We start from the raw sequence: 26,384 nt of genomic DNA, 5'->3' as shown, positions 1-26,384 counted from the left end.
GGCCCGGAGCAGGCCTGGCGCAGGAGCCAGGAGGGTTCACCTTCGGGAAACAGTCACAGGCACAAGCTCCGAGGCAGCACGGACCAGGTGTACCGGTTAATGATGCGGATTTTTAATCAAAGAAAACACGATCATTTCAAGAGAAACATCAAAAGTGCTTTATTCAATGTCCTTCGCTAGCTATACATTTCCCCCACCTTTCAGGAAATTTGTGGATACCGTCCCGATAGAACTGTTCTCATTTTGAGGCAAACCATTCAGAGAACCAATTTCCCACGTCTTCGTACGTTTTGAAGTGCTGCTCAGACAGTGCGCGTGTCATCGGTCAGAACAGTGGTCCTCTGAAGGAGCAAGGTCTGGTGAATACAGCGGGTGGGTTAATCCTTTCCAGGCAACATCTTTTAATGTGTCTTTAACCGGTTTTGAAGTGTGTGATGGTGCATCATCATGAAGCAAAATTACTTTGCCGTGTCTTCTGGCACGTTCTGGTCGTTTTACAATAAAAGCTTAGTTCAAATTGATTCTTTGTTGTCGGTAGCGGTCAGTATTAATGGTTTCACCTGGTTTTAGAAGCTCATAATACACCACACCGTCCTGATCCCACCAAACGCAGAGCATTGTCTTCTTTCCGAAGCGATTTGGCCTTGCAGTCGATGTTGATGGTTGACCTGGATCAACCCATGATTTTGTGGGTTTGGGATTCTCAAAATAAATCCACTTTCATTGCCAATCACGATTCGATGCAAAAAAGACTTTCTTTCGTGCCATTGAAGCAATGTTTTACTGATGACTTTTCTGTTTCCATTTGTCTTTCCTTCAGTGGATGTGGCACCCATTTTCCTGCCTTCATAATCTTTCCCCTTGCTTGTAAATGATCAGAAATTGTTTGCTGAGCAACATTTAATCTTTCTGCAAGTTGTTTTTGAGTTTGACATGCATCTTCATCCAATAATGCTTGTAATTATTGTTCTTCAAACATTTCACTTGACCTGGACCTTTTTTGTCTTTCACATTGAAATCATCACTTTTAACGCGTTTAAACCAGCGTTCACAGTGTCTTGAGATGGAGCATGCTCACCATAAGCTTCCCAAAATATACAACAATTTCATCACTTTTTTTCAAAGTAAAGTGATAAATGAAAACTTCCTGCAAATTCTCTTCTTTTTTTGGCATGAGATTGGACATTTTAAGTCTCCGGAATAAAGTGCGGGGGTGACTTCTCCCCGTTGGACAGCGAATCTGCTCTCTCTTCCAATTAGCGGTTAGAGACAACGCCCCACACGAGCTGCAGGAGGAAGCCGAGTGCTTGGTGAGGCCCGGGCGCCCACAGTGACGAGCGGGGACTCTGCTGGCTCCCCCTTCGTGAGTCAGGCCCGGCACTGTGGGATCCCTCACGACCCACGTGGTTCAGGGCCCACTCAGGGTCCGGTTTCTGGAGAAGGCCGCACCCTAACATGAAGAGACCGGAAAAGAGTTAATTTGGGAGAATGGGGGGCGGGGGGGGGGGGGGGGGGGGAGTCCACCCCTAGTGGGAAGACTAACCCCCTCTGGCCTTTTACCGTTCCTTTTATTGAGATTCTGAGACAAAGACATCTCTTAGGCGGGAAGTTCCTACAACAGAAAATCCATAAGAATTTACATATGATCAACAAATTAAAGTTGCCTCAACCACCACTATCTCAACTAGACAATGAGTTAATAGCTCTGACCATTCAGAGCCATCAAGCCTGGCTAGCTCTTTTCACATTTTATTACCAGTGACAATGTTAGGTTTTGGTTCCCGGCATGTCACCTTATCCCCAGAGCAGTCCATTGTGGCCTGAAGTCTTATTGGAAAAAGGAGCGAATGGGTTCCTTCCCGAAGCTGGTCAGTGTCTGGTGCCCATTGGTCCTTCATCCGCAGGCCTGTGTGCCCCAGATGGGGGAGAAGGACCAGGTCAGAGCTACACCCAAGTCACCATATAACACAGTCACCGACTGTCAGCCGGCATGCCCCGCGGCAGGCACACTGATGTGCCCGAGAATGTTTAAAACACGCCATTCCCAACGCTTCGCAGGGCACTGCCCTCTTCCTCTTCGATTGTCCAATGGCACCGACACTGCCAGCACTGCGGCGGCCACTTGGTGAGAATGAATCAGGACTGCGCCTGTGCGTTCTGTGGGGTCAGCACACACGGAGCATCTTTCTGCAGCCGCGGGGCTTTGGTAATTAGTTTGTGTGCCTCCAGCTGAAGCCGCACACCGCCTCCTCGGCCTCGGAGCCCAGGCTAATGGGTTTTTTTACGGCGGCAGAAGCACTTCCAGCCGGCCCGGCGCTGTCCCAGACGCCAGTGTCCAGCAGGACCCGTGGCTAAGTGGCCTCGAGCTGTTTACTTCATGAAGGCTTGCCCCCAATCAAACCGAGGCCTTGCCAGAGACGTTTCCTCCGGCAGCAGATGTGCCGAGAGGCGCTGTTAACAAAGCATCCGTCTGACCCTGACCTAGCGATGATGCAGGCATTCCTAAGGAACTTCCGTTCATTTTGTTTTCGCCTTTGGTATTTCTTTCTTCCTCCAATTAAATCCTATCCGTCCTTCCAGGATGTGCCCCAATGCATTCTTCTCCACGATGGCAACAACCCCACCTCAGGCTGCGTTCCTGTGTTCACTCACTCATTCACTCATTCGCTCATTCCCGCATTCACTCGTTCACTCTGGTTCCTTCGCAGTGAGAGCTGGAGCGGGGGTCCGGGACCAGCCCTGATGCAGGGGAGCAGGGCGCGGTGCGGGGGCATTTCGGGTAAAGGGAATAGTGACCACGGCGCAGGTGTGGTCCAGCAGCCTTCCGCTCATGCTTACACTTAAGTATGACTTGTTGTTCGCCTGCAATTTTAATCCTTCTTGGCGGATGTCAGACTGAAGGGAAGTGAAGACACTCAGAATATTCTAGGTGAAGGCACCTCAACTTAAAGGGCCAGATCCGCCTGGAAGGAGGGGCCTTAAGCAGGCAGCCGCGGGACTCACGGAAACTGGCCGCTGCCACGGGAACGGGTTCCAGCCCCGGGGAGCAGGCGGCGGGCCTCCGCCCTCAGCCCGCTCCCCGTGAGCCCCGCTCCCCCGGTCCCGCCCAGTGAGCGCCTCTGCTCCCTGAGGAGGCCATTAGCGTCTCCCAGGGCAATGGCTGTGTCTGGACGTGCAGCCCGAGGCCCACAGCCCGGCGCTGCCAGCGCGGCCGCCGGAGGGGTGAGCCCAGGCGCTGCCCCACCGCAGGGCTCCGGCCGCTCAGTGTGAAGCTGAGAAAAGGACTGTTTTCGCCTTTCTATTCTGGGATTATATGCAGCAAAAGGATCACCACTCCTGGGCGTCACTCACTCTGCCTGCCGTGTCACCGTGCTTCTGGTTTTTATAAGGCACACACACCACTTCTAAGGAAAAACGTTATCAGGCTGCTGATAGATTAATTATTTTAGATTGTGTTTTTAGGAAAATGTGATGGAATAATTGGATAGCTACCCCCCTAAACAACAACAACAAGGAACTCGTACTCAAACCTTGTACTGTAAATACAAATATTAACAAAATGAATTGTAGGTTTAAATGTGAACTGCGAATCTATAGAAGTTTTTAAAGAAAACATAGACTATTTCTGTGGCCCAGGGCAGGTCCAGATAACACCCGGAGCACAGCTATTGGAAGGAAAGCGTGATAAAGCGGCTCCATCGGAATTAACAGCCTCTGCTTTTCAGTGGCGGAAAGAGATAAGGGCCGAAGGGGAGATAGGCCTTTCAGCCAGGCCTATGGGGAACGCTGGAGGCAAATATGAGAAAAATACTGAACCGTTTAAAAATGGGAAAACACCTCAGCAACCCACCCTCCCATCCCTTCCCGTGTGCCCCTCCCGGCGGTGCCCTGCCAGCCCGAAGGCTCCAGCCCCCAGCCACTCAGGTGCCCTCTGGGGCGCCCCCCGCCCAGCCCTCCTCCCGCTGTAGCTTTTGGGGAGCCCTCTCCCCCTCCTTCTCTCTCACAGTGTGGCTCAGAACTCACTGCCCTGCGGAGCACCCCACACGCTGCCACTGCTCCCCTCATCCCTCAGCTTCGCAGTCTCTGAACAGCCGCAGGTCGTGAATATTGAAATCCATCTTGCACAGTCTATGTTGTGTTTTTATCGTGATGGGAGGATAGCAACTTGTTGGAGGGTTGCACTTTTCTGAAGGCTGCCTGGAGGTTCTCTCGGTGACCTTTGCTGGCCTCGCCCTCGGAGTGGGTGCGGCACCTGCATTTTGGTGAGCTCCCTAACCAGGCCTCCTCCCTGAGCTGAGGCCGCCTCGGGCAGATGGAATGGAGAGGAACGGACATTCCCTGAGTGAGCGGGGATTCCCGCCATGAACGCTCTGCCCATCTGCTCTCCGTCTGCGCTGACCACCTTGCTGAGCCCAGGGACCAGTGCAAAGGCGGCTAGCAGCTCCTGAGGTCACTCCTGCTGCCGTGGGCGACTCAACCCGGGAAATGGTGTGCCACGTGATGTCCCCATGCGGACGGCACTGGAGATTTTCTTCCCGTGAAAGGAAATCTTTTCACCTCTAAAGAAGGAAATGTCTGCTGGGGGGTGGACTAGACCAGTTGGTTGGACAAAGAGTATGTTTATCCTCAGAGCACAGTACCTGGACCCGAGAGATGTCTGCGGCCGGAGGGGCTGTCTGAGGGGCAGGACCAGTGTCTGAGGGGCAGAAAGGAGGGGCGGCGGGAGTGTGAGGCTGAGGTTGGGGTCTCAGGACCGTCTTGCTGGGCAGGACACGACGAGGTGAGCCCGGTTTTAGAGCCATCACCTCTCCATTCTCCCTCCCAGAGCCCCGGAGAGGCGGCCAGGCCTGCCCCTCGGCTCTGGAGCCCTGAGGCGGACACGGTGTCACTAGTCCGAACTGTGTTCTGCGTTTGTTTGTGTTTCTTTTTTAACTTTAGAATCTGGCTGTTGCCTTCCACGTAAGTAAGATGTGGGGAAAATCTTTATTCCCAAGTGTCATAAAAATAGTGTTGCATCTATATATTTATAATGTGAGCAGGAGTCCATGTTATAATACTTTACAGGCCACTTACAACAGAATTAGAACTAATCTGTTAAGTTCTCTGAATCGTGCATCACCCCAGGAAAAGTTTGATTTTAATCTATTGGAGATCTGGCAATAACGTCCGACCGTTCAATTTTATTCTGTACCGGGCCCTGCCCTCCGGTGACTCGGGAGCGGGGGCCCCTCCTGCTTCGGGTGGGAGACGGTCCCGGTTCATGCCCGTTCGGCCCCTCAGGGGGCTGCAGCCACTCCAGCGTCCTCCTGGGGCCTCGGGAGGATGTGCGCTCAGTCCTCGACCCCTGTGGCTCCGTATCGAGTGTGAGCCTCCCCCACATGTTCGTCTTGTCTGGGCAGGTGGAGCCATTCTGTTTGCCAACACCTGTCCCCATTTCAGCAGCATCACCCTTCTCAGAGCTCCCGTTTCTCACCGGCTCCTTGTCCCACCTGCTCTGACCCAGGGCCTTCCTGCGGCTGATCCTCTCATCTCAGAGCCAGTGGCCACGTGTTATCTCAGAGCCAGTGGCCCGTGTGTTATCTCAGAGCCAGTGGCCCGTGTGTTATCTCAGCCAGTGGCCACATGTTATCTCAGAGTCAGTGGCCACGTGTTATCTCAGAGCCAGTGGCCGTGTGTTATCTCAGAGCCAGTGGCCCGTGTGTTATCTCAGAGCCAGTGGCCGTGTGTTATCTCAGAGCCAGTGGCCACCTGTTATCTCAGAGCCAGTGGCTCGTGTGTTATCTCAGAGCCAGTGGCCCGTGTGTTATCTCAGAGCCAGTGGTCCGTGTTATCTCAGAGCCAGTGGTCCGTATGTTATCTCAGAGCCAGTGGTCCGTGTGTTATCTCAGAGCCAGTGGTCCGTGTGTTATCTCAGAGCCAGTGGCCACGTGTTATCTCAGAGCAAGTGGTCCGTGTGTTATCTCAGAGCCAGTGGTCCGTATGTTATCTCAGAGCCAGTGGCCCATGTGTTATCTCAGAGCCAGTGGCCCGTGTGTTATCTCAGAGCCAGTGGCCTGTGTGTTATCTCAGAGCCAGTGGCCCGTGTGTTATCTCAGAGCCAGTGGCCTGTGTGTTATCTCAGAGCCAGTGGCCTGTGTTATCTCAGAGCCAGTGGCCGTGTGTTATCTCAGAGCCAGTGGCCTTATGTTATCTCAGAGCCAGTGGCCCGTGTGTTATCTCAGAGCCAGTGGTCCGTGTGTTATCTCAGAGCCAGTGGCCTGTGTGTTATCTCAGAGCCCGTGGCCACGTGTTATCTCAGAGCCAGTGGCCTGTGTTATCTCAGAGCCAGTGCCCACGTGTTATCTCAGAGCCAGTGGCCACGTGTTATCTCAGAGCCAGTGATCCGTGTGTTATCTCAGAGCCAGCGGCCGTGTGTTATCTCAGAGCCAGTGGCCCGTGTGTTATCTCAGAGCCAGTGGCCCGTATGTTATCTCAGAGCCAGTGGCCCGTGTGTTATCTCAGAGCCAGCGGCCTTATGTTATCTCAGAGCCAGTGGCCACGTGTTATCTCAGAGCCAGTGGCGGTGTGTTATCTCAGAGCCAGTGGCCACGTGTGTTATCTCAGAGCCAGTGGCCACGTGTGTTATCTCAGAGCCAGTGGTCCGTGTGTTATCTCAGAGCCAGTGGCCACGTGTTATCTCAGAGCCAGAGGCCCGGGGCTGTAGGCGCACAGCGCGGCTGGGCACCATGGGTGAGCAATGCAGGGGCTGGGTTGGAAACACAAGTGCTGTGTCCTAAAGAGTCCTCATGAGCGTAGACTCGGGAGTTCCCTATAAAACGTCTCTGTCTTATAGCAAGTCCCCTCAAAAGAAACAGGCCAGGATCTAATTTTCCACATGAGGCTGCTTGGTCCCTAAGAATGTCACCACAATATTTAGCATGAAGTTGGGTTTATAAATGGAATTTGAATGTTAAGTGCTATTTGATCAATGCAAATATTATTCTAGTTTCCACATCACTTGTCCACATTTTCCCACATGAAAATATGCTGGGCGTCCGCACAGCGTGCTCAGAGAAAAAGCGCTGTGGGTGTCAGAGATAAACAGTGTGGCCTTAAAGCCGGAGTCTGGCTGGGCTCAGGGCTCTGCGAGCTCTTGACCCCCCGCCCCCCTCCCCCACTGGCTCAGGGCTCAGTTGACCCTGTGGGTGTGGAAGGCAGCCTCTGCCTCACACAGAGGCTGGACTTGGCAGCTGGCAGCAGAGGCCTGCGAGCCCCCGGAAGCCAGAGTTGTGGGTGCAAGCCTCTCAGATGTGAGAAGCCGGTGTTGGGGGGCGGCATGCTGATGGGTAGAGGAGGTAAAACGTGGTAAAGGGGCCACTCTGGAAAGAGCTGGAAGGACACAGAGCTGTGGGGTCTTCTCAGCCTGTAGGCGGCACGCCAGCCCCTTCGTTCTGCAGGGCTTACCCGGGTGGCTCTCTGCAGCCCCCACTCCGGGAGCCACTGCCTCTGGGCAGGTTCCGTGTCACCCCGGGCAGTGCCCTCTCCATGCCTGTGAGCCCCTGGCACGTGACCCTCAGCCCTGTTTCCAGTGCTGGCCCAGTTCCGCCCTGTTCCTGTCTCTCCCAGCCCTGCACCCCACGTGAAGCTGGCCCTTGGCCGGTCGTGCACGGAGCCAGGCCGAAGCTTGTGCACCGGGCCTGGGCGCATGCACCACCTCCCAGCCTGGCACCCGGTCCCCTCCCTGCGGGTCACCTGCCCGGCCCAAGGAAGAGGCTCAGTCATCCTAAGTGTGTAGCTATTTTGGTGTTACACCACATGGCAATACATACATGCATATGTTGGCCGCACTGCGTGTTTGGAAGACATGGCTCTAGAGCTAAACGGGCACATGCAAGCAAAAGCAGTGCTATGGTCCCGTGTGCTGCCGTTCGCTTTAAGAGCCTCTCTCTGGTTGTTAAGTCACACACACACACACACACACACACACACACGTGTTACACAGTAAGCTTCCGCTCAGACTTCAGCATGGCCGGCCTCGCAAACGTGGGCTCCCTTTAGGAACGGGCAGAGGGATGCTGAGGCGGACGCCCTCCGCAGGCACTGTCTGCGGGAGGCCTCGGTGACAGGCAGCCAAGTGCGTGCGGAGGCCCGGGGCACAGAGCTGGGTTTCCTCATGGCCGCCTCCTGCCGGGCTCCCAGCCCGGCTCCCTGCTCAGCCGCCCTGGGAGAGATGGAAGTGCTGATGGCAGCCTTTCCTGTCACAGCCCACACTGCAGCTCATCCTGCAGCGCCCGCCCCCCGCCCCCTCCCCGGGCTGACAGGCTTATCTCGGTCGCCAGGCCACAAACGGCTATCACAGCTGCTCGGGTCCTGGGGAGCCGCACTCCGTGATCCGGTGAGATGAGTCCCTCCAGATAGCCCGCTAAACGGTGCCCGCCGCCCCGCTGCCCCCACGCGCTGTGCTGCCTCTCCTCACTCCCTGCCCCGCCCCACCCAGCTCAGCGCCCTGGGCGACCTCACCGGCTCCCTGGGGAGAAGGAGCTGGGCGGCTGAGCCGGGGCAGGTGCGCACATGGTTCCCGTGCACACGGGCACGTCACCGGGACGTCCTTGTGGGGGTGGGAGCGGTGATCCTGCTTTGCCCATGACCCCGCGTGAGGACGGCACAGGCCAGGCATGACTGAGCCTCTTCCTTGGGCCGAGCAGGTGACCCGCAGGGAGGGGACCGGGTGCCAGGCTGGGAGGTGATGCACGCGGGGTGTTTTCCAATGGTCTTAGGCTCTGCTAGCGGTTCTCAGCCTGTGGGTTGTGACCCCTGTGAAAGACCACCGGAAAGCACAGATACTTACATCATGATTCATAACAGGAGTGAAATTACAACTATGGAGCACAACGAAAACAATGTACGGTTGGGGGGCCCCACCACATGAGGAGCTGAATTGGCGTTAGGAAGGCTGGGAACCACTGGCCTGCGCAGCTGCAGTCACCATCCGTGGCAGCACACTGGCTCTCGCCCAGGGCCGGCGGCCCCCCCAGCGAGGCCAGCGGGGTCGGTTGCATGGACCTGGCCTGTGACGAGCACCTGGATGAGCATTACAAAGGCCTCTGGCGGGTCCGTCACGAGGAGGGACCCCTGATCCTAGACCTCGTCACTTTCCACATTTTAGGAGTTACTGCTAGCTCCCTGGCGTTCTGGGCAAGTCTGGTGGTTGGCGCTAACCTGGCCTGAGTGTTTAAAAGCCGTCACAAGCTGCGGGTCCCCCGGGGGGTCCATAAAGGTGTCCCTGTCCCCCCACTCAGCTCCCTGTCCCCCCCTCAGCTCCCTGTCCCCCCCCTCATCTCCCTGTCCCCCCGCTCAGCTCCCTGTCCCCCCGCTCAGTTCCCTGTCCCCCCCTCAGCTCCCTGTCCCCCCGCTCAGCTCCCTGTCCCCCCGCTCAGCTCCCTGTCCCCCCGCTCAGCTCCCTGTCCCCCCGCTCAGCTCCCTGTCCCCCGCTCAGCTAGCTCCCTCTCCTTCGCGGAAGGCGGCTTCTCCCAGATGCCGGCTTCCTCCATGCCGGGTTTGGGTTGGCTCTGGTTTTTCTGATGATAAACAAGTGGAAATAAAAAACCCGTTCTTAAAAAGGGGGTTTTGTAGCGCAGACGTTGCTGCCATGGTAACAGCTTATCGTTTGCTCATCCGTCTCTTCCTCCTCCTTCCCCCCTGCAATCCGTGAACTGTGCCACCTCAGAAGCTGTGCGCAGGGCGCTCTCTGTGCGGAGGAAGATGATGGGCTTTCTCGCTTTTCAGAAACAAGTCTCAGGGCCTCTGGGTCCAAAACAGCCAGGTCTGGCCACACGAGGGGCCCATGCACGCACCCCGAGGCTCCGCGTTCTGGCGACCACGTTAGTTCTGAGCTCGTTAAAAGTGTGGCAGAGCTGAGAGCCACTGGGCTGGCTCCATCGTGAGCTGCGGGAAGAACACGCCCCATGGAGCCGCTTGTAAGGAGGATAATGAAAGGGTACAGTTTTTATTAAAAGAAAAGGGCACACATTAATTGTGAGTGCATCCTCTCTACTTATTTATTTGTGGTTTCACTATGAAAATTCTCCAACTAACATGAGGGCTTTAATGGAGACATTTCTAAAGTTTTTAAAAGAGAATGGTACTCACTAACTATTTGGATAGAATTCAATGGAGATGCTATCTCACAGGAATATTATGTAAACTTCTTTTTAAAATCTTTCTTACTTCGTAATGTTCTCCCCCCCCCCCCCAACACTTTATTCACAATAAAATCCCTCAGTCCTGACATTCAAGGTTCTTTGAAAACATAGGCAAAACTTTGTTACAAAAATATTCTTGGTTGGGGTGGACAGGAGTGAGAGCAATAAAATGAAGATGTAGCCTGGCTTCTACTGGTCAACCATTGGTTCCCACCCTTCAGTTGATTTTTAAAAAGTAATACACATCAATGCTTATTTTATTGGGATTCAACTAGTTTAAGAGGAGAATAAATGGAAAATATTTTAATACCTCCCCTCCCCCATTGGAAAGGGTCTCTGGTGCCCTTCTAACAGTCATTCACGCTGGAAACTAAATTAGATGGGTCCTTCCATTATTTGAATTCCCTCGGTGTATTACACATTCCTTTATCATCTGTGGTACTTTTATGTCCTCCACTAAGTGATGGAATATGCATCTTGGACCGCTAACATTTGCCACAGAGCTTGACACACAGGAGATGCTCATGCATGTTTCAGTGACTGAATGAACTAATGTGTGTGGCTCATTTGAAATCGTATCTAGAGTGAAGTCTATTAATTAACATAAAGTAATAATTAATAATCATACCTTGGGGTGGGAAGATCTGTAATATAATCATCCCCCTAATTCCAATTTTTGTGTTGGGGACCAATGCTTTCTGTCCATCTCGATTTATGCACCGTAATGGGATTGAAGCTGGAGTCAGTTTGTTGTCTGTGCCTAGGCTTGTACTGCTCTGCTGAGAGAGTACCCTTTTCTCCTTGTACTGCTGAGAGTCACCTGGCCCTCCCTCCCACATGCCAACTTCTGGTCTTCATGTTTTGTCTTGTTTTTCTATACCTTGCTCTTTTTTTAAAAAAAATTATCTGCCGAGGTTGACCAGCAGACCAAGCAACAGATGAATGATTACTCCGACACAGACTTTGCTGTGAAAGAGAGGAAACCAGCCTGCCTCCTCAGGTTTTTATTGTAACAGCAGTTTGAGATAAAGTTTATCTTTTAGATACCATCACTAGGGTAAGTAATCTTGGGAGGACACATGTGTTTGCAGTGTTTTTTAAGCAAGAACACCCAAAGATTAAGCATAAGGCTTCCAGTAAACACCGGGGTCTGCAGGTGCACAGACTTGCTTGGAAAGGTCAGGAGTAAGTAAGGGCACTGCTCTGGCACTCCTTTAAGCTGGAATTCCAATAAACAGGGCAGGCAGCTTCCACACACTTCCCTTTCCTCAGAACGTTCTCCTGACAGCTTTCCAGCCAAGTCTCCTGTGCTCCCCAACAATTATCTTTATTGTTGACAGTATTAGAGATGTCCCCCCTTTTCCCTCCATTGGCCCCCTGAACCCCACCTCACAGTACTATTGTCTGTGTCCGTGGGTTACACATATTTGCATATACTGTATATTCTTTGGTTAATCTCTTCCCACCCAGTCTTCCTGGGTTTTTGAGGCCTCTCTCCTACGAGTATGTCCCATCTGGACCTGTTTTCTGGGACAACATTCCGCTGCATGCGGACTCTGTGTGCACTCAGGAAGGCCACTGGTCAGCTAGTCTACCCCAGTGTAGCAGTTGATGACGATGGCAGAGCGTGTCATCTTAGACCTTTTTTAAAAATGGGACCCTGGAGACTGTTTCCACGTTGAGAGGAGTCTGGCTTCATGTCATTGATTCGAAGCTGTCTCATAGCCTGGAAACGCGAATGTTGGTCCCGTGTGTGCATTTGTATATTATTATTGAGTAACTGTCTTCTGCCTTATAATTAATCTTGCTAACGTTTTTAAATGCACTACAGAGATGCTATGCCACCCATCGCTAGAGAACAGAACACTCCACTTAGTAGCATGACCCTGGATAATTGATGAACGTGGACGTTCATTGACTAGAGCATTAATATAAATAATGTTTTTAAAAGCATCGATAACCCAGGGGCAGCTCACATGACCAACATAGCACGGTGACACTGTAGCACAATCATCCCATTAAACTCATGCATTTATTCAGTATCACGATTTCTGGATCTCCATTAAGTTTTATTCTTAATAAATGTCCAAACAACACTAAGCAATGAAGCCTAAAGCACGTGGCAGGCTCGCTGCAGATGCGCACCTGCTGACAGCAGCCACAGTTTGCAGGCAGGCCCTGTGAGAAACAAACTCTCCCTGGCCCAGGTCAGAGACGCCGCAGCCTGCACCCCGGGCAGCCCTGGCCCACTGCAGCCGCTTCCGAAGGCGTGGCTCCCGCCAACACCAATCGCCATCCGAACAGACCTCAGGCGGAGGGAAAAGCATTCTGGGATTTGGTCTAGAGAACATAGCCTTGTCTCGGTTTGGAAAGAGGAGCTTCAAACCAGCCACTCAAATATTCTGGATAATAAGAATGCAGTACTTTTAATATGTTTGGTCCCTGTGCAAAATTAAATGGCTATCATAATTATTTCTATTATTATTGGAAATACATGTGCATTTTGCTCATTATTTCAATCCTTTAAACTTTTTCAATTATAAGATTCTTAGTATCCCTGGACACTAATAACAACTTTAGTATCCTTCTAGTTAACGTTAAACCCGAGAGGATTGAAGAAATACCAACTTTGCTGTTTTTTAAATGTTATTTCATATATTGATTACAAACCTCTGTTGAAGATGCTTTGAGTAGAGTAGATCAGTTTTCTAACCTGAAATATAACTAGTTCTTAAGGTAAAAAGTTTTTCTCAAAAGCTCTGGCATCAGGTTATCCTATCTAATAAAAGGGTAATATGCAAATTAACCATCACTCCGTCACAAAGATGGCAGTGCCCATAGCCACAAGATGGCGGTGCCCAGTCCTCTCAGCCCCACCGGAGTCCCCCAGTCCCTGGGGGCGGGCAGTGTGAGTGGCCTGGCAGAATGCTTGCTCCATCGCCGTGGCGACGAGGCAAGCATTCCCCACCCAGCTGCAGGTGAGCCTCTGGGCCACAGAGCCTCTGGGCAGCAGGTGCAGGTCAGCCAGGCCCCGCAGAGAGCTACTGGGCTGCTAGTTGTAGCAGTAAGTGGATTGTAAGACTTTAATTCCTGAGAAGATAAGGTGGATCTTTGAAGGAGACCTGATATTCGATTGCTAGGCAAGAAGCACATTTTATTTATAATCTGAAGAAAATAATTTTTTCTAGTTTTTGAAGTAAAAACTTTACATTGCAATGAAGCATGTACATGCTAATCAAATTGTGGAATAGAGCAGCCTGCCCTGCTTTATGTTGTAATTCCAATGGTGTGGCTCATTTCAGGAAAAAGAACTGACACCCCACGGTGTTTTAAAGGTAGAAAATCCCTTTCCTAATGTTCCATTCTCACAACAAACAGTGGAGGAGATAAGGCTGCTATCACTGCTTGGATTACCCGTGGAGAAGTCTGAGCTTCTCAGAATTTAAATGACTTGCCCGAGGGCACAGCTGGCATCTAGAAAGTCCCGTTTTCTGTGCTTTTGCATTACTCTCTGTTTCGGAAGCACTTGAGTCACTAGATTCTAATGAGCACATAGGGTGTGGCCATGTTCTGCATCTTTATTTGATGCAGAGAAACTTCTGTGGCCTGGTAGCCGGGGAGGGGCCCAGGGGCTATATTGCCAGGACATTTCAGGCAGAAAAGCTCAAGGCACCCCCTGCTCCATCAGGTGCAGGCCCTGGCAGGAGCAGAGAGGATGCGAGGAGTGTGACACGATAACTTGCTTTCCAATCGGCAGCATCAGTGCGTCATGCCCCCGGCTCTGCCATTGTCACTATTGTTAAGTGTCCTCAGACCTTCTCACTGAAAGCTCGGAGAAGGCCAAGGAGCTTTCAATTGCAAGCCCGGGGAACAGAAAAGCCCCGGAAATATTGGAGGGTGTGTGTCTGCCCCCTGGTGGTCAGTGCACATCATAGCGAGTGGTTGAGCGAGCCTTAGCATATCATTAGCATATTGTGCTTCCATTGGTTGAACGAACCAGACACTTAGCATATTAGGCTTCTATTATACAAGAAATCGTTGGTTAAGTCCAAGGCGGTTGTCCTAGGAGACTCTCCTTGGCTTAGTCATGGGAGGTAGAACGCAGAGAGCCTGCCAGGTGGTCTGGAACAGTCGCTTCATTTTAAAGCGTGGGAAAGTTTGACTCTAAGTTCTAATTAAAATATTGCCATTTTTCTTGGCTCTGGGTGAAGCGGTGGCAGATGTGTTCTGCATTTGCTAAAATTAAGTAACATGGTTTTGAGAAAATATTTCCTTAAACCAGAGCATGATTCTGGGTGAGAAACCTGCTGTGTGTTTCCCTTTGTCTTCTGATTCCCGAATAATGTCATGGTTCTACGGGTAAGTTTCTCCGTGTGGCCTGTATCAATGCCAAGTACGCACATGCCTCAGCTGGCAGGCTACCTTCAAGAATCAGAATCCGTCGTTAAACCCTGTAGAGGAAATTTGAACAAATGGTGTCCATGTCCTAAAATCATGAGAGTTGAAACTTAGAAATGAGAGAATATTGAATTTCAGAACCCTTGAGCTGTTGGCTGACAAGATGCCTATTTTACATGGGGCCAATTCGAGTGCTAACGTGGAAAACTGACAAGAGTCTGAGCTAGATTCCAGTGTATTAGAGACAGATGTGTCCCATGCATACGGAACAAGAACTTCAGTCAGGGGTTCATGGACCAGTTACGGGTGGGCGGAGGCAGGGAGCTACTTTGATGGAAGCTGAGCTGAGAATAACACTGACTGACAGGCTGCCCAGCCCATCTGTTCAGCCTCAGTAATTTCTCTGTCAGAACGAGCAGGACACAGGCAGCTGTGGGGTGGCAAACCCTCTGGGAGGGTGGGACCCTGAGGGGGAGCTCTGTGCTGGGAGAGGAACAGGACAGGCAGTGGGCTTGCAGCTGGAGGGCCAGGTGCTTTCAGAGAAGCATAGTAGGTGAATATCCTATTATGGCGATGAGGGCTCCCCAGACTGAGGACTGGCCTGTTGGTGCCCACAACAGCCGCTGATGCTCCAGCACAGCGCTCCCCAGAAACAGGGGGCTTAGTTGTCCTCGAGCAGGGGTCTTCAAACTACGGCCCGCGGGCCACATGTGGCCCGCAGAGGAGTCTGATCCGGCCCGCCAGGTTTTTTGGGCAGTGAGCGCAGCCGAGGTGTTACAGTAGGAATTAGTAGTTCATATAGTCCAGCCCTCCAGCTTTCTGAGGGACCGTGATCTGGCCCCCACTTTAAAAAGTTTGAGGACCCCTGTACCTCGAGGTTTTAGAAGTAACGGTGCCTCCTCCCCTCTGCCTTCGATTCGGGGGGCAGTGGGAGTTGACCAACAGGCATCGGAATGTTCCAGATTCGATGCCGCTGGCCGGGGAACGCAGCCACTGTGAGCTGGCACTCTGCTCCACGGGACAACACAACACGTCTGCACCGAGAGACCCGGGGAGGACTCCGTGTGTGAGCGAGGGAGGGGCATGGAAGACGGGGAGCCCAGCTGCCCGGCAAAGGCAGGGAGCAGGGGAGTAAGAGTTCTCCTAAAAGTACGGTGACTTCAGAAAATGGACACTTAGAACGACTTAGAACCAAGATCTACTTCGCTCTCCAACAAAGTCTTTCTCACTTCATCTGATGAAAGACATATGAGCAGAAAGAAAGGAGTTTTAGAGAACTTAGTTTTATTAAGTAAAAAAGATTAATCTAAAGGGGAGGAAAAATAATAAACTTATAATTAGGGGTAATTCTCACAGAAAAGTAGTGTGTGTGTGTGTGTGTGTGTGTGTGTGTGTGTGTGGTGGGGGTTCGAGGGACACTGGGACTGAACTTTAGCCAGTATGACTTTTCCTGAGAAGTTCAGATCACTACAGCTTCAACTGGTTTGGATTAAGAAGTGAGCCGTTTTCCGGCTCTCTCGGTAAGTGATTTTCAGAGGCCATTGGGCCTTGATGGTCACACAGTCGGGGAGAAAGGGAGAGGAAAAGGAGGGAGAAGGAGAGAAAGGGTAGAAGTCTCTTGAAATGAAAGGCCGAGGAGGAAATTTGTGAACTTGAACAATGCTCAGTGCATGTGAAGTTGGACCATGTATTTGCCAGCGTCCGTATCCCAGGACTAACTTTCCTTCCGGCCAGCAATCCCTTTTGTTCTTTTGGTTTGTGTGGATGTTGATGATGATGATGGTGGTGGTGGTGGTGGTGGTGGTGATCCCTTTTGTTCTTTTGGTTTGTGTGGATGTTGATGATGATGGTGGTGGTGGCGGTGGTGGTGATGATGATATTGTCAGCTCTGCACCCCTAGGTCAGAAAGGGGTAAGAATAAGAACCCCCATGCGCTGGCATCCGTGGAAATACCTGGTGTCGGAAGTAAAAGAACCTCATAAATGTGATGGAATACCTCAGGGCTAAGGCACCCCCGGAGCCTGCTCTCTCCGGACCTGTTTGGGGCCTGATTGTGGAGGCCCAGCCCAGTCCCCTGCCTCCAGGCCCCTGGGAAGGGACGTCCTCCTGGCCTCGCCCCTTCCTGGCCAGCCAGTTGCCCACTCAGGTCCCAGCAGCTGGATGTGCAGGCTGTGGACGGGCCAGGGCGGCTACCTCTGCCGCTACATCTTCGTGGACAACTAACTGTACTGACACACAGACAAGTATGACCCCCTGCTGGCCTCAACCAGTGCCCTGTCTTACTTCGTCCTTTCCCTTTCTTGCAAAAAGGTGGCGATGCGTTCAGGGCCAGTTGCGGGTTTGGAGGAGGAGGGTACGCACCCAAACGCCACGTGCTGGCCAGAGCTGTGTTCTGAGAACTAAATGATGGGCCTGCCTGCCCACGATGGCACCTGGGCACTCACAGGAACTGATCATCGTCTTGTCCCGTTCAATAAGCGCGGTGTGGTCCAGTCACAGCCCCAGGACAGGAGCGGCGGGGAGGACGGCAGGCCCCCAGGATAGTAAGCGCTGTTGTCCAGATGGACGCGCAGGCCTGGAGCCGAAATGAGCGTGGCCGGCTCCGCGGTTAGGACACGTCCTGCTGCCTGGCACCGCCTCTCCTCTGAGCGGCGGCCAAGCCCCTGCGTGCAGACTATTCTTAGCACACAGCGCGAGCAGATGAAGGCAATCACACGGTCCTCGGAGTTAAATCTGTGCAGAGTGCACAGCGGTGACTCACTGCAAGTCTGCATTTGTCTCCATTGTTTAGACCCTATGAGATGGGATGGGGGAAAACAAAACCCCCACCGCTGTTCAAACCCGCTCTCGCTGTGCCGTGCGACGAGAGAGCTGTCAACACTCTGCCGTGTAATTGAAGGCCTCTAGCGGTTTGGCAGCTGGCAATCGAGACAGACCCACGCACCGTGTGATGTTAATGTGGTTAGCGTGATGGCGCCCTGCGTGGGGGACTGGCCGTCCGGAACGACAGTGATGGGCTTTGTCAAACGCGGCCGAGCTGCAGGGCAGTGGGCAGGAGTTGTTTCACTTACAACAACACTGATTTTCGCAGAAATGTGAGGTTTCTCTCTTCTAATAATTTCCTTGTGAGGGACAAGTATGTTATCAAGGATTAGGTTATGCAACGCTCACTTTTTCTGACATGAAGCACACTTTAGTGGTGGGAGGAAATTTGTTTTATGCCAAATTATGTTTTACTAGAGCCCAGCGCACGAATTCATGAACTGGTGGGGCCGCTTGGCCTGGCCAGCAATCGGGGGGGGGCGGGGGGGGGGGGTCGGCCAACCAGGGGGAGGGACTGCAGATTGGCCAGCAGGGGGTAGGGACCACGGGAGGTTGGCCAGCTGGCCAGGGGGAGGAATGCGGGAGGTTGGCCAGTGGGGGATAGGGACCGTAGTAGGTAGGGGAGAGGGACTGGGAGAGGTTGACTGTGGGATTCCACTCATTGATCTGTCGTTCAGTTTTATTTGCTTTTATATGTAGATAGATAAGCTACGGTGACATGCCAGCACTTGGGGAAAATCTCCAAGGCCAGCGAGACACTCTGTTTAAGCAGCTGTTGAGTTAGCCCAGCAGCATCAGGTACTCAGTACAGCGTGACTACGAGCTGGTTAATTTCGATGCGAGCAGCAGCTGCAGCACTACCCACTGAGCATCCCTCCTGACGGGAAGCGGCACTATATCAGGGCTGTCTGAAATGGGGTGAAGGCCGGGGTCCAGGAATACACACGGCTCCATTGTCTCTTCACTGACTGATCTTTCTAAAACGCCTTATCGTCCATAATGGGTTTTCCCATCAGTGAGCTCATCCCTTATCTTATTTGGCCCGAGTTCTTATTGCCCACGCTATAGAGATAAGAAAGTGAGGCATAAGGTTGTTAAATTTATCAGCCTAAACTTCAGCGAAATTCTGTCCAGAACTTAGATCGTCTGACATTTTGTGCATTGAGGTGCTCTTTCCGAGATCACGTTGTACTCATTCTATAGTCATTCGGCAGCAGCCGCTAATATTTATTGAATGTTAACTATGGGTATAGGATTATGCTAAGTACTTCATCTCATCTAACCATTAACCCTATGAGGTAGACGCCATTGCTAGTCCCCCATTGCACCTAAAAAAAGAATGTTCTGATTAATTGAGTAGCTTTCCCATCATTGAGTGGCTGTTACTGTCAACTGGATTTGAAATTCAGTCCATCTAATTCAAAAGTGTGAAGACACTGTTTGTCATCTTACCACCCCAATTGCTTAGAAATCAGTACTTTGCGTAATGTTACATTTTACTGTCTATGCAACGGAGTCATGTTATTAGTGTTCTGGTGGCCATGCCACTGAGTCCTTTGCCTGAAGCTCTGACTTCAGTGTGTCCACTGGATGTGTTCAGACAGCACTGGACTCTGTGGTCTGCCAGCTGTTGGTGATGTCAGTCAGGACAAAGCCCCAAATGTCTTCTCCAGTTGCAGTTCCCACTCTCTTACTGACTTATACAACCCGAGCCACTACCTTCTCACTACACCTTTTCCATTCCACACGTCAACAGCACCAAGCCTTTAATGGAAGTAATTTCTCACAGGAGACCCGGGACATGGCTAGTCCTCCAGACGAATGAGATTAGACGGTGGCTAACATGCTGTCTCGATGTTTCATTTTTTAAAAAATACATTTTATTAAAATTTTTTACAGAGAGGAAGGGAGAGGGATAGAGAGCTAGAAACATCGATGAGAGAGAAACATCGACCAGCTGCCTCCTGCACACCCCCTACCAGGGATGTGCCCGCAACCAATATACATGCCTTGACCGGAATCAAACCTGGGACCTGTCAGTCCGCAGGCAGACGCTCTATCCACTGAGCTAAACCGGATTTGGCTGTCTCAGTGTTTTAATAGTAATTTCCTGTAGACCAGGGGCTGGCACACACTTCGCATTCAGGGCAGGACCGGAAGGAGGTTAGGCCCGGAGAACTGTCCTCTGTGCTGAAAGTCAGCCCTGCCCTTGCGGCTTGGAAAGCTGCACAGACACAGACTTGTGCCCCACGGCCGTCCGTGCACTTCATCATGGACGTGGAGGCCTGAGGGTCATTACTGTTCACGGGCCACGAAATGCTCTTCTTCCGCTTTCCCAGACTGCTTTCCAGCCGTTCACTAACCTGGACCTTCCCAGCCCGTGGCCGCACAGAACGGAGCCCGGCCAGAGCTGCTCACGAATGCCTGTATTGTTCTTGGCTGTGACCAAGCTTGGGCTCAATCGGAGAACATTCTCTAAGCAGCAGCCACGTGAGTCTTCACGATCATGAACATCCTGACATTTTTTTAGACGTGTTTCTCCGATCCTGCCCATGTGAGAGATGAAGCGCAGGGTCCCCTCGGTGACACGCCCTCACCCTTAGCTCCTCAGCTGCCGTGGGACTCGCCGCCCGGGCTAGTCTGGTCGCAGACCATGCTCACTCCCACACAGCGCTGATGTAACCATGGAAACCTGACTCGCCTACTTTCTAAACTAGACAGGAGCACGTTACCTCTGCTTTGCCATGGCACACGTTCATGGCGCCGCTTCCCACTTTAGGAGCTTGGTGGCAATGGCTCAGGGCCAGCGTGGGTGGTGTGGCTCCAATAAACCAGAACAGGCTATATTGTATTATGAAGCCTACATCCAACAGAATGCTGAGGTGCTATTGCTTATATCATTTTGTTATGGTTTGAGATCAAAAGGAAAAGTGTGAATGAGTTCTGTCAAATAAAGTGGTAACTTAGGTGGCCATTGATTTGAGGAATTCTCACATAAAAATTTCTGTTGCTTTTTACTGAAAAATTAAGGCCTGAAAGATGCATGTCGGCAATTTGCCCAGAAAGTTTCATCATCCCGGACTTGGAGGTGGTGAAATGCGCCCGGGCCTGAGCTCCATGCCTGGTGGTTCCCGTCAGGGCACACACCCAGGTTGTGGGTTCGATCCCCAATAGGGGCTCATATGGGAGACAAGGGAACAATGTCACTCTCTCACACCAATGTCACTCTCCCTCTCTCTCTCTCTCTCTCTCTCTCTCTCTCTCTCTCTCTCTCTCTTTCTCTTCCTCCCTCCCTCCCTCCCTCTTTCCTTCTCTAAAATAAAAACATAATTATGATAAATGTTTTTTTTAAATTTGTCAGTTGAAATTATAATGAATTGTAGGGAAAAAAGTTTCTTTAAACTTTTAAGCAGTTACCTTGGACTGCAGCAAGGACGTCACTGCACATAAGTGAACTGCGTGCCCAGTGTCCCCTCGGCCGGCTGTGAAAATGGGCGCGGCCTGCTGGGCCCCGGCGTTCCCAGGACGCCCAGCATCTCAGACTGCACTCAGCACGTCGCCCGGCACGCCGATCTCACTGTCCCTCCCCAGTGGGACCGCACCGACTGTTCTCGCGGGAGAAATGTCCTGACAATGGTGCACCAGCCACCAGCGCTGTGTCTGCTTCTCTCCACAGGGCCCCTCCTGCTGGGACGACGTGCTGATCCCCAAGCGGATGGCGGGGGAGTGCCAGGCGCCAGGCTGCCCCGGGACCAGCGCGGTGAGTACCTGCCGCTCCCCGTCTGCCAGGGGGCATCCCCCATGCTCACGGGGCAATGACCCGGGAGACAAAAATGCTGGCTTTTCTCCGTCCGATAACATTCGCCAAAAATGGTGCAAGGTCCAAGAGTGTTCCTGACATTCGCCACAGCTTCTCCGTGGCACTGCCTGCCAGGCCTCCTTCCCGGGGCCGCGCCGCTCTGGGTGACCGTGCCAAAGCGACAATTTAGACTCCTCGCAGAGCGACAGTCATGGGATGTGAGCCGGAAGGGCCAGACCCGGCACAGGAAAGGAACAAAGACAGTGTTGCTGTTTCTCCTGATGCGGCAATCCTGTACTGTGCCCCATGTCACTCAGCTGTCCTTCAGCCTTACACTTGCTGGGGATGAAATCAAAGGGCATGTTTTGCAGGGAGAACTCCTAAGTACAGTTACCTGCAAGCAGGTGCACACAGATTCGGTATGTGTATTTTAGAGTGAACACTAGAGGCCCCGTGCACAGCATTCGTGCCCTGAGGCGGTGGGGGGGGAGGGGTCTCTCAGCCTGGCCTGTGCCCTCTCACAGTCCAGGACCGGGCCTAAGCCAGCAGGCGGACACCCCATCCCAACCCCCAAAGAGGTCCTTAGCGCAGGAGAGGCTCCCTCCACCATCGCTGAGCTCACCAGCCATGAGCCTGGCTTCTGGCTGAGCAGCGCTCCTCCTGTGGGAGTCACTGACCACAGGGGGCAGCTCCTGGGTTAAGTGTCTGCCCCCTGGTGGTCAGTGCATGTCATAGAGACCGGTTGTTCTGCCTTTTGGTCGATTTGCATATTAGGGTTTTATTATATAGGATGATACGCAGATGTAATACCTTTAATAACAATAGTGGTAGGTCTCCATAGCATTTGGAAGTCTCCTCCCATCGTAGCCAGTCTGCCTGCCTCTCGTACCTTGAGCGCAGTGGCAGGATGGGGTCACAGAAGAGCAGGTAGTGCTGCCTCCATAGGTTTAGCTCCATCGGCCAAAGGGGGAACTGTGGAGGCGGGGTGGCGGGGGGGGGGAGGGGGGCGGCTGTCGCTTGTTGCATCTCCCACTCGCTGGGATATCAGGGCAGAGGGTTGGGTGTAAATCTCTGGTCCCGACGGCTCCGTGAACTGGTGCCCCAAACCCTTCCCACACCCCATTACAAACCTGGATTAAACACAAGCACGTGTTTGTGAAGGATGGCTGTGCTGACAACAGTGAAAAAAATTACGAACCAGGAATTCCGAGCAGCTGGACTGCAGAGAGGATTTCTATAAACTGCAGCCACTGATTAGGCGGGGGGAGGGGGCGCGGAGCCTGGGACAGCAGAGGTCACGGCAAGGTCAGGGCTCAGCAGGGGGAGGAGCAGCAGGTCCCCACACCGAGCAGCACCCTGCGGGGTCAGCTGCGGGGCTGGGCGTGGGGCCTGGTCTACTCCGGCCGCAGGTGGACTATCCTTGAGAACTTGGGGGCACAAACCCTTCTTCCCAAATTGGGGGAAAGGGGGGAGGGAGGCATGTGGGAGGCATTATTTAAAGGGAGGCTCTCTAGCTTCCAATTAAAGATGGGATAACCCAGAACAATAGTCATTTAGAAAATGGCATCATGTTAGTAACGTGAACTTAACAATATATTAGGGCCAGCTGTCAGTTCACGGATCATGGGCATGAGTCTCCCGCCACTTGGAGAGAAACATGGCTAACCCGCCGAGGGCGCGAGCTCCAGCAGCTCCACTCAGAACACTCAGAAAGGACGGGGCCCACGAACAGCCAGCAGACCGGCCACCCCACACACACACCTGAGCACTGCCCCCCGCCCCAGCCCCGCCAACGAGGACACCCCGAGGTTCCAGCGCGTTTGCGACACCTGATCATGTTCCCGGGCACAGAGGCATTCAGACATCACTAGCCAGCAGGTAGCCACGAGAAGCCTCCTACACGTGGAAACTCAGTCACTTAGTCAATAAAAAATACCGCGTGGAACTATGGGATCGAGCAATACAGAGAACGTGCCACACACCAGTTCCTTTGGGAGGTGCCTGGATTCGCTTTCAAAGGGTGTATTTAATACCACAGATGCGTGTTTAATTAAAAAAGAGGGTGACAGGATTTAAACCTATTGTAAGATAAAGACATGATCACCTCCTACTGTATCCCCCACGTCCAATGAGCCCGCCAGCTGCTAGTGGGACAGGAGGGCGGCTCTCCGGGGGGCGGACCCGCACCCCTCAGTCGGAGCCTCGGAGCCTCTGCTGGAGCGCGGGGTAGGGGTGGGGGGCAGCCCCCTGTGCGCCGGGCCCCGTGTCCTCCCGGGCCGGGCGCTGGCTCCGGAGGGAGGCGCGAAGATGGGCACTGGTGAGAATTTTGTCTTGCGTTTGCCGGGGGTTTTGAATTTTAGACAGTGTTTTGGACACTCTATGTTATAGTCTCATAAAAAAGGTATAATTCCTGTCCCTTGCATAAATAGCCATATACTTAAAATTCAAAAGAGCAGGGCTCCAGGGCGGTCCTAATTAATATTTATGTACCTGAAGATACTCTAACCGGCTCATTTGAAGTAGCAGTGCCATTTAACCTTGGTTTTTAGAGAACAAATACAAGCCTGACCTTCACACAGAGAAACTGAACCGCATCCGGCTCCACACTAATTGGTGTCACCGTAGGACCGCGCGGCGTTGGTCTGGGAGGCGTCTCAGTTCATGAAAAGAGCCTTTCGGTCACTTCAGAGAGCGTGGGCTGGGGGCTAAGAGGGGGGATCAATAGGATGGTCTCCATTAGGGGATAAAGTCACCTTGGGTATGATGTAAAACTAAATTTCCTGTGTAAATCTTCATTTCACATTTTGTCTACGATACCTTAGACCACATATGTCAAACACAAGGCCCGCGGGCCAAATCCAGCCCGCCAGGCCTTGCAATGTGGCCCGCACCGCGCTGTCATCACTGCACTCCGCTATCAGTTTATGACATTGTCAGTTTATGACTGTTCAGTAAACCATTCAGCCCGCGATTTAGGCTGGATTTTAGATTTTGGCCCCTTCTCTGATTGAGTTCGACACCCCTACCTTAGACAATGAAGATTATGTGTCTGTACGTGTGCTGGGGGTTGTTTTTTTATTTGTACACTCAGAGGCCAGGGTATTATTCTTCTCTGGGCCTTATTCCTAAGTTCCACATCATAACTTTAAAAAAAATATTTTTATTGATTTCAGAGAGGAAGGGAGAGGGAGAGATGGAAACATCGAGAGGACCGTCAGTCGCTGCCTCCATTCTCCACTCTCCAGAGTAACCCATGGCCACGGCTACCTTGCCGAGGGGCGTCGGTGTACTGTTTCACAGCCAATAGCACGCATTGCAGTTTACCTTTTTGAGAGTACTGTTTACCGGAAGTGCCGTTAAAATGGCATTTCTTTTTTAGATTACTTGATTTTGCCAGGAGCCGGAGTCTTTACACAGAACTTCCTTTTCTTGTCAGAAACAGTTGAGAAGGGCCTCTAAAAATAGCTCCCTGATTTATTTCCAATAAAATCAGATCCTAAAAAATGTCCCCTGAACTATAATAAATCGCATAATTAGTAAACGCAGTGCAGTAACCCCAGTGCTTCCCTCTCCCCGTGGTTTACCTCACGCCCGGGCCGCAGCGGGCCAGTCCTGCCGGGGCATCGTGGAGGGGAGTTAGATTCGGTCTCCAGCTCCGATTTCCTCTTCTCGGAGATGCTAACTAACAGGAAACGCACAGCACGTGAGAGGCGCCGGGAGGAACGGCCGTTACTGCCCAGGCGTTTGCTTACTCCATGTCTGTCTCCTGGCATTGCTCACCCACAGGGGCCTGCAGTTTCTCCTGCGGTTCTCACTGTCCTTTTAGTTTTAGTTTATTTTTTAAATATACTTTATTGATTTTTTACAGAGAGGAAGGGAGAGGGACAGAGAGTTAGAAACATGGATGAGAGAGAAACATTGATCAGCTGCCTCCTGCACACTCCCCACTGGGGATGTGCTCGCAACCAAGGTAGATGCCCTTGACCGGAATCGAACCTGGGACCCTTCAGTCCGCAGACCGGCGCTCTACCCAATGAGCCAAACCGGTTTTGGCTTTACTGTCCTTTTCAACCTTGTTAGGATTTCACCCAGTGGACCCTCAGGGTGGCCTCCTGGGGGCACTCCCTGTCCTTACCTGCCCCCCATCCAGCCACAGCCACAGGCTGCTGAGTCCTGTGAGGAAGAGAAGACTCAGGGCAAACAGGCGTCCGGGACAGTCCCAGTGACACACGGGCCTTGGCGCCTCCCAGTACGCACGGAGCAGTCCCAGCTCCTGGCGGCCGGGGGCCGGGGGCCCGAGGACGGCTGGCAGTGGGGCGAGGGGTGGAAGCAGACACGAGAGAGGGGCGACACCTCTGCTGCCCCCTCGCTCTGCCCTGGGGTTCTGCCGGAGGGAACTGGTCCCCGCCCGCCCTGGCCCCCACACCCCGCTGTCTCACCTCCAGTAAGATGGAATGGGGCAGCTCCGAGGGCCTCTCGGGTTATGATGGAACGGTGCCGACGCCAGACAAAAGGCTCTGTTGTCTGACATGCAATTTGGGTGACAAACTAGAAACTTCGTCTGTCATTTTTCAAAATCCAATCAGGTATTCAGGCTCAAGGACACTTCACTGCCAAACTAAGTTTTGAGCACTTGGTAACAAAAAGTGTCATTAAAAAAAAAATTAAGTCACATAAATAAATAGATAGATAGATAGATAGTGTCATTTTAAAAAAAATTAAGTCACATAAATAGATAGATAGATAGATAGATAGATAAATAAATAAATAAAATTAAGTCCCGAATTACAGAATCAGCTAAAATTTTGCATATTTAAGCAAAACATTTAAACATGCTTACATATAAAAATAAATTATTCCATTATGAAAAAGGTGTCAGGTGTTAAGAGCTAAAGAAATTTTGGCAGAATCGAAGAACTGGGGTATTTGTGAGGCTCTGTAGCCGAGAGTCAGTTCAAATGAATATTTTTCTGCAACATCACCCCTACCACTAGCCGCCGGCTCTCCCACAGCTCAGGGGCGGGAGCACCAGCCCTGCCTGGGTGTGGTGAGCGACTCTGCCCTGGTGTGGCTGCCTCTCTGGGGAGGGGACCGGCGCCGGAACGCCGGGCAGCGCAGCGCGCACCCGCGTGGCCAGGGACAGCGCGCACCGTGCCCCCACACGGCCGGGTTAGTTGGTGGCG

At 52.3% G+C, this 26,384-nt stretch overlaps 1 protein-coding gene across 2 annotated transcripts in view; it reads left to right on the top strand.

The window, feature by feature from the left end:
• The window catches only part of PRKN (parkin RBR E3 ubiquitin protein ligase), a 353,591-nt gene that overhangs the window by 210,171 nt on the left and 117,036 nt on the right, over window positions 1-26,384 (top strand). For both annotated transcript variants that reach the window (XM_084890914.1, XM_084890913.1), the window contains exon 5: window positions 21,079-21,162. In XM_084890914.1, coding sequence (XP_084747040.1) covers window positions 21,079-21,162 — 84 coding nt within the window. The remainder of the gene's footprint in view (window positions 1-21,078; window positions 21,163-26,384) is intronic.

The sequence above is a fragment of the Pipistrellus hanaki genome, assembly GCF_964339955.1.
Source record: "Pipistrellus hanaki genome assembly, chromosome: 7".
Taxonomy (NCBI): Eukaryota; Metazoa; Chordata; class Mammalia; order Chiroptera; family Vespertilionidae; genus Pipistrellus; species Pipistrellus hanaki.
The sequence above is the reverse complement of the archived record's forward strand: the minus strand, read 5'-3'. Positions and strand labels throughout refer to the sequence as shown.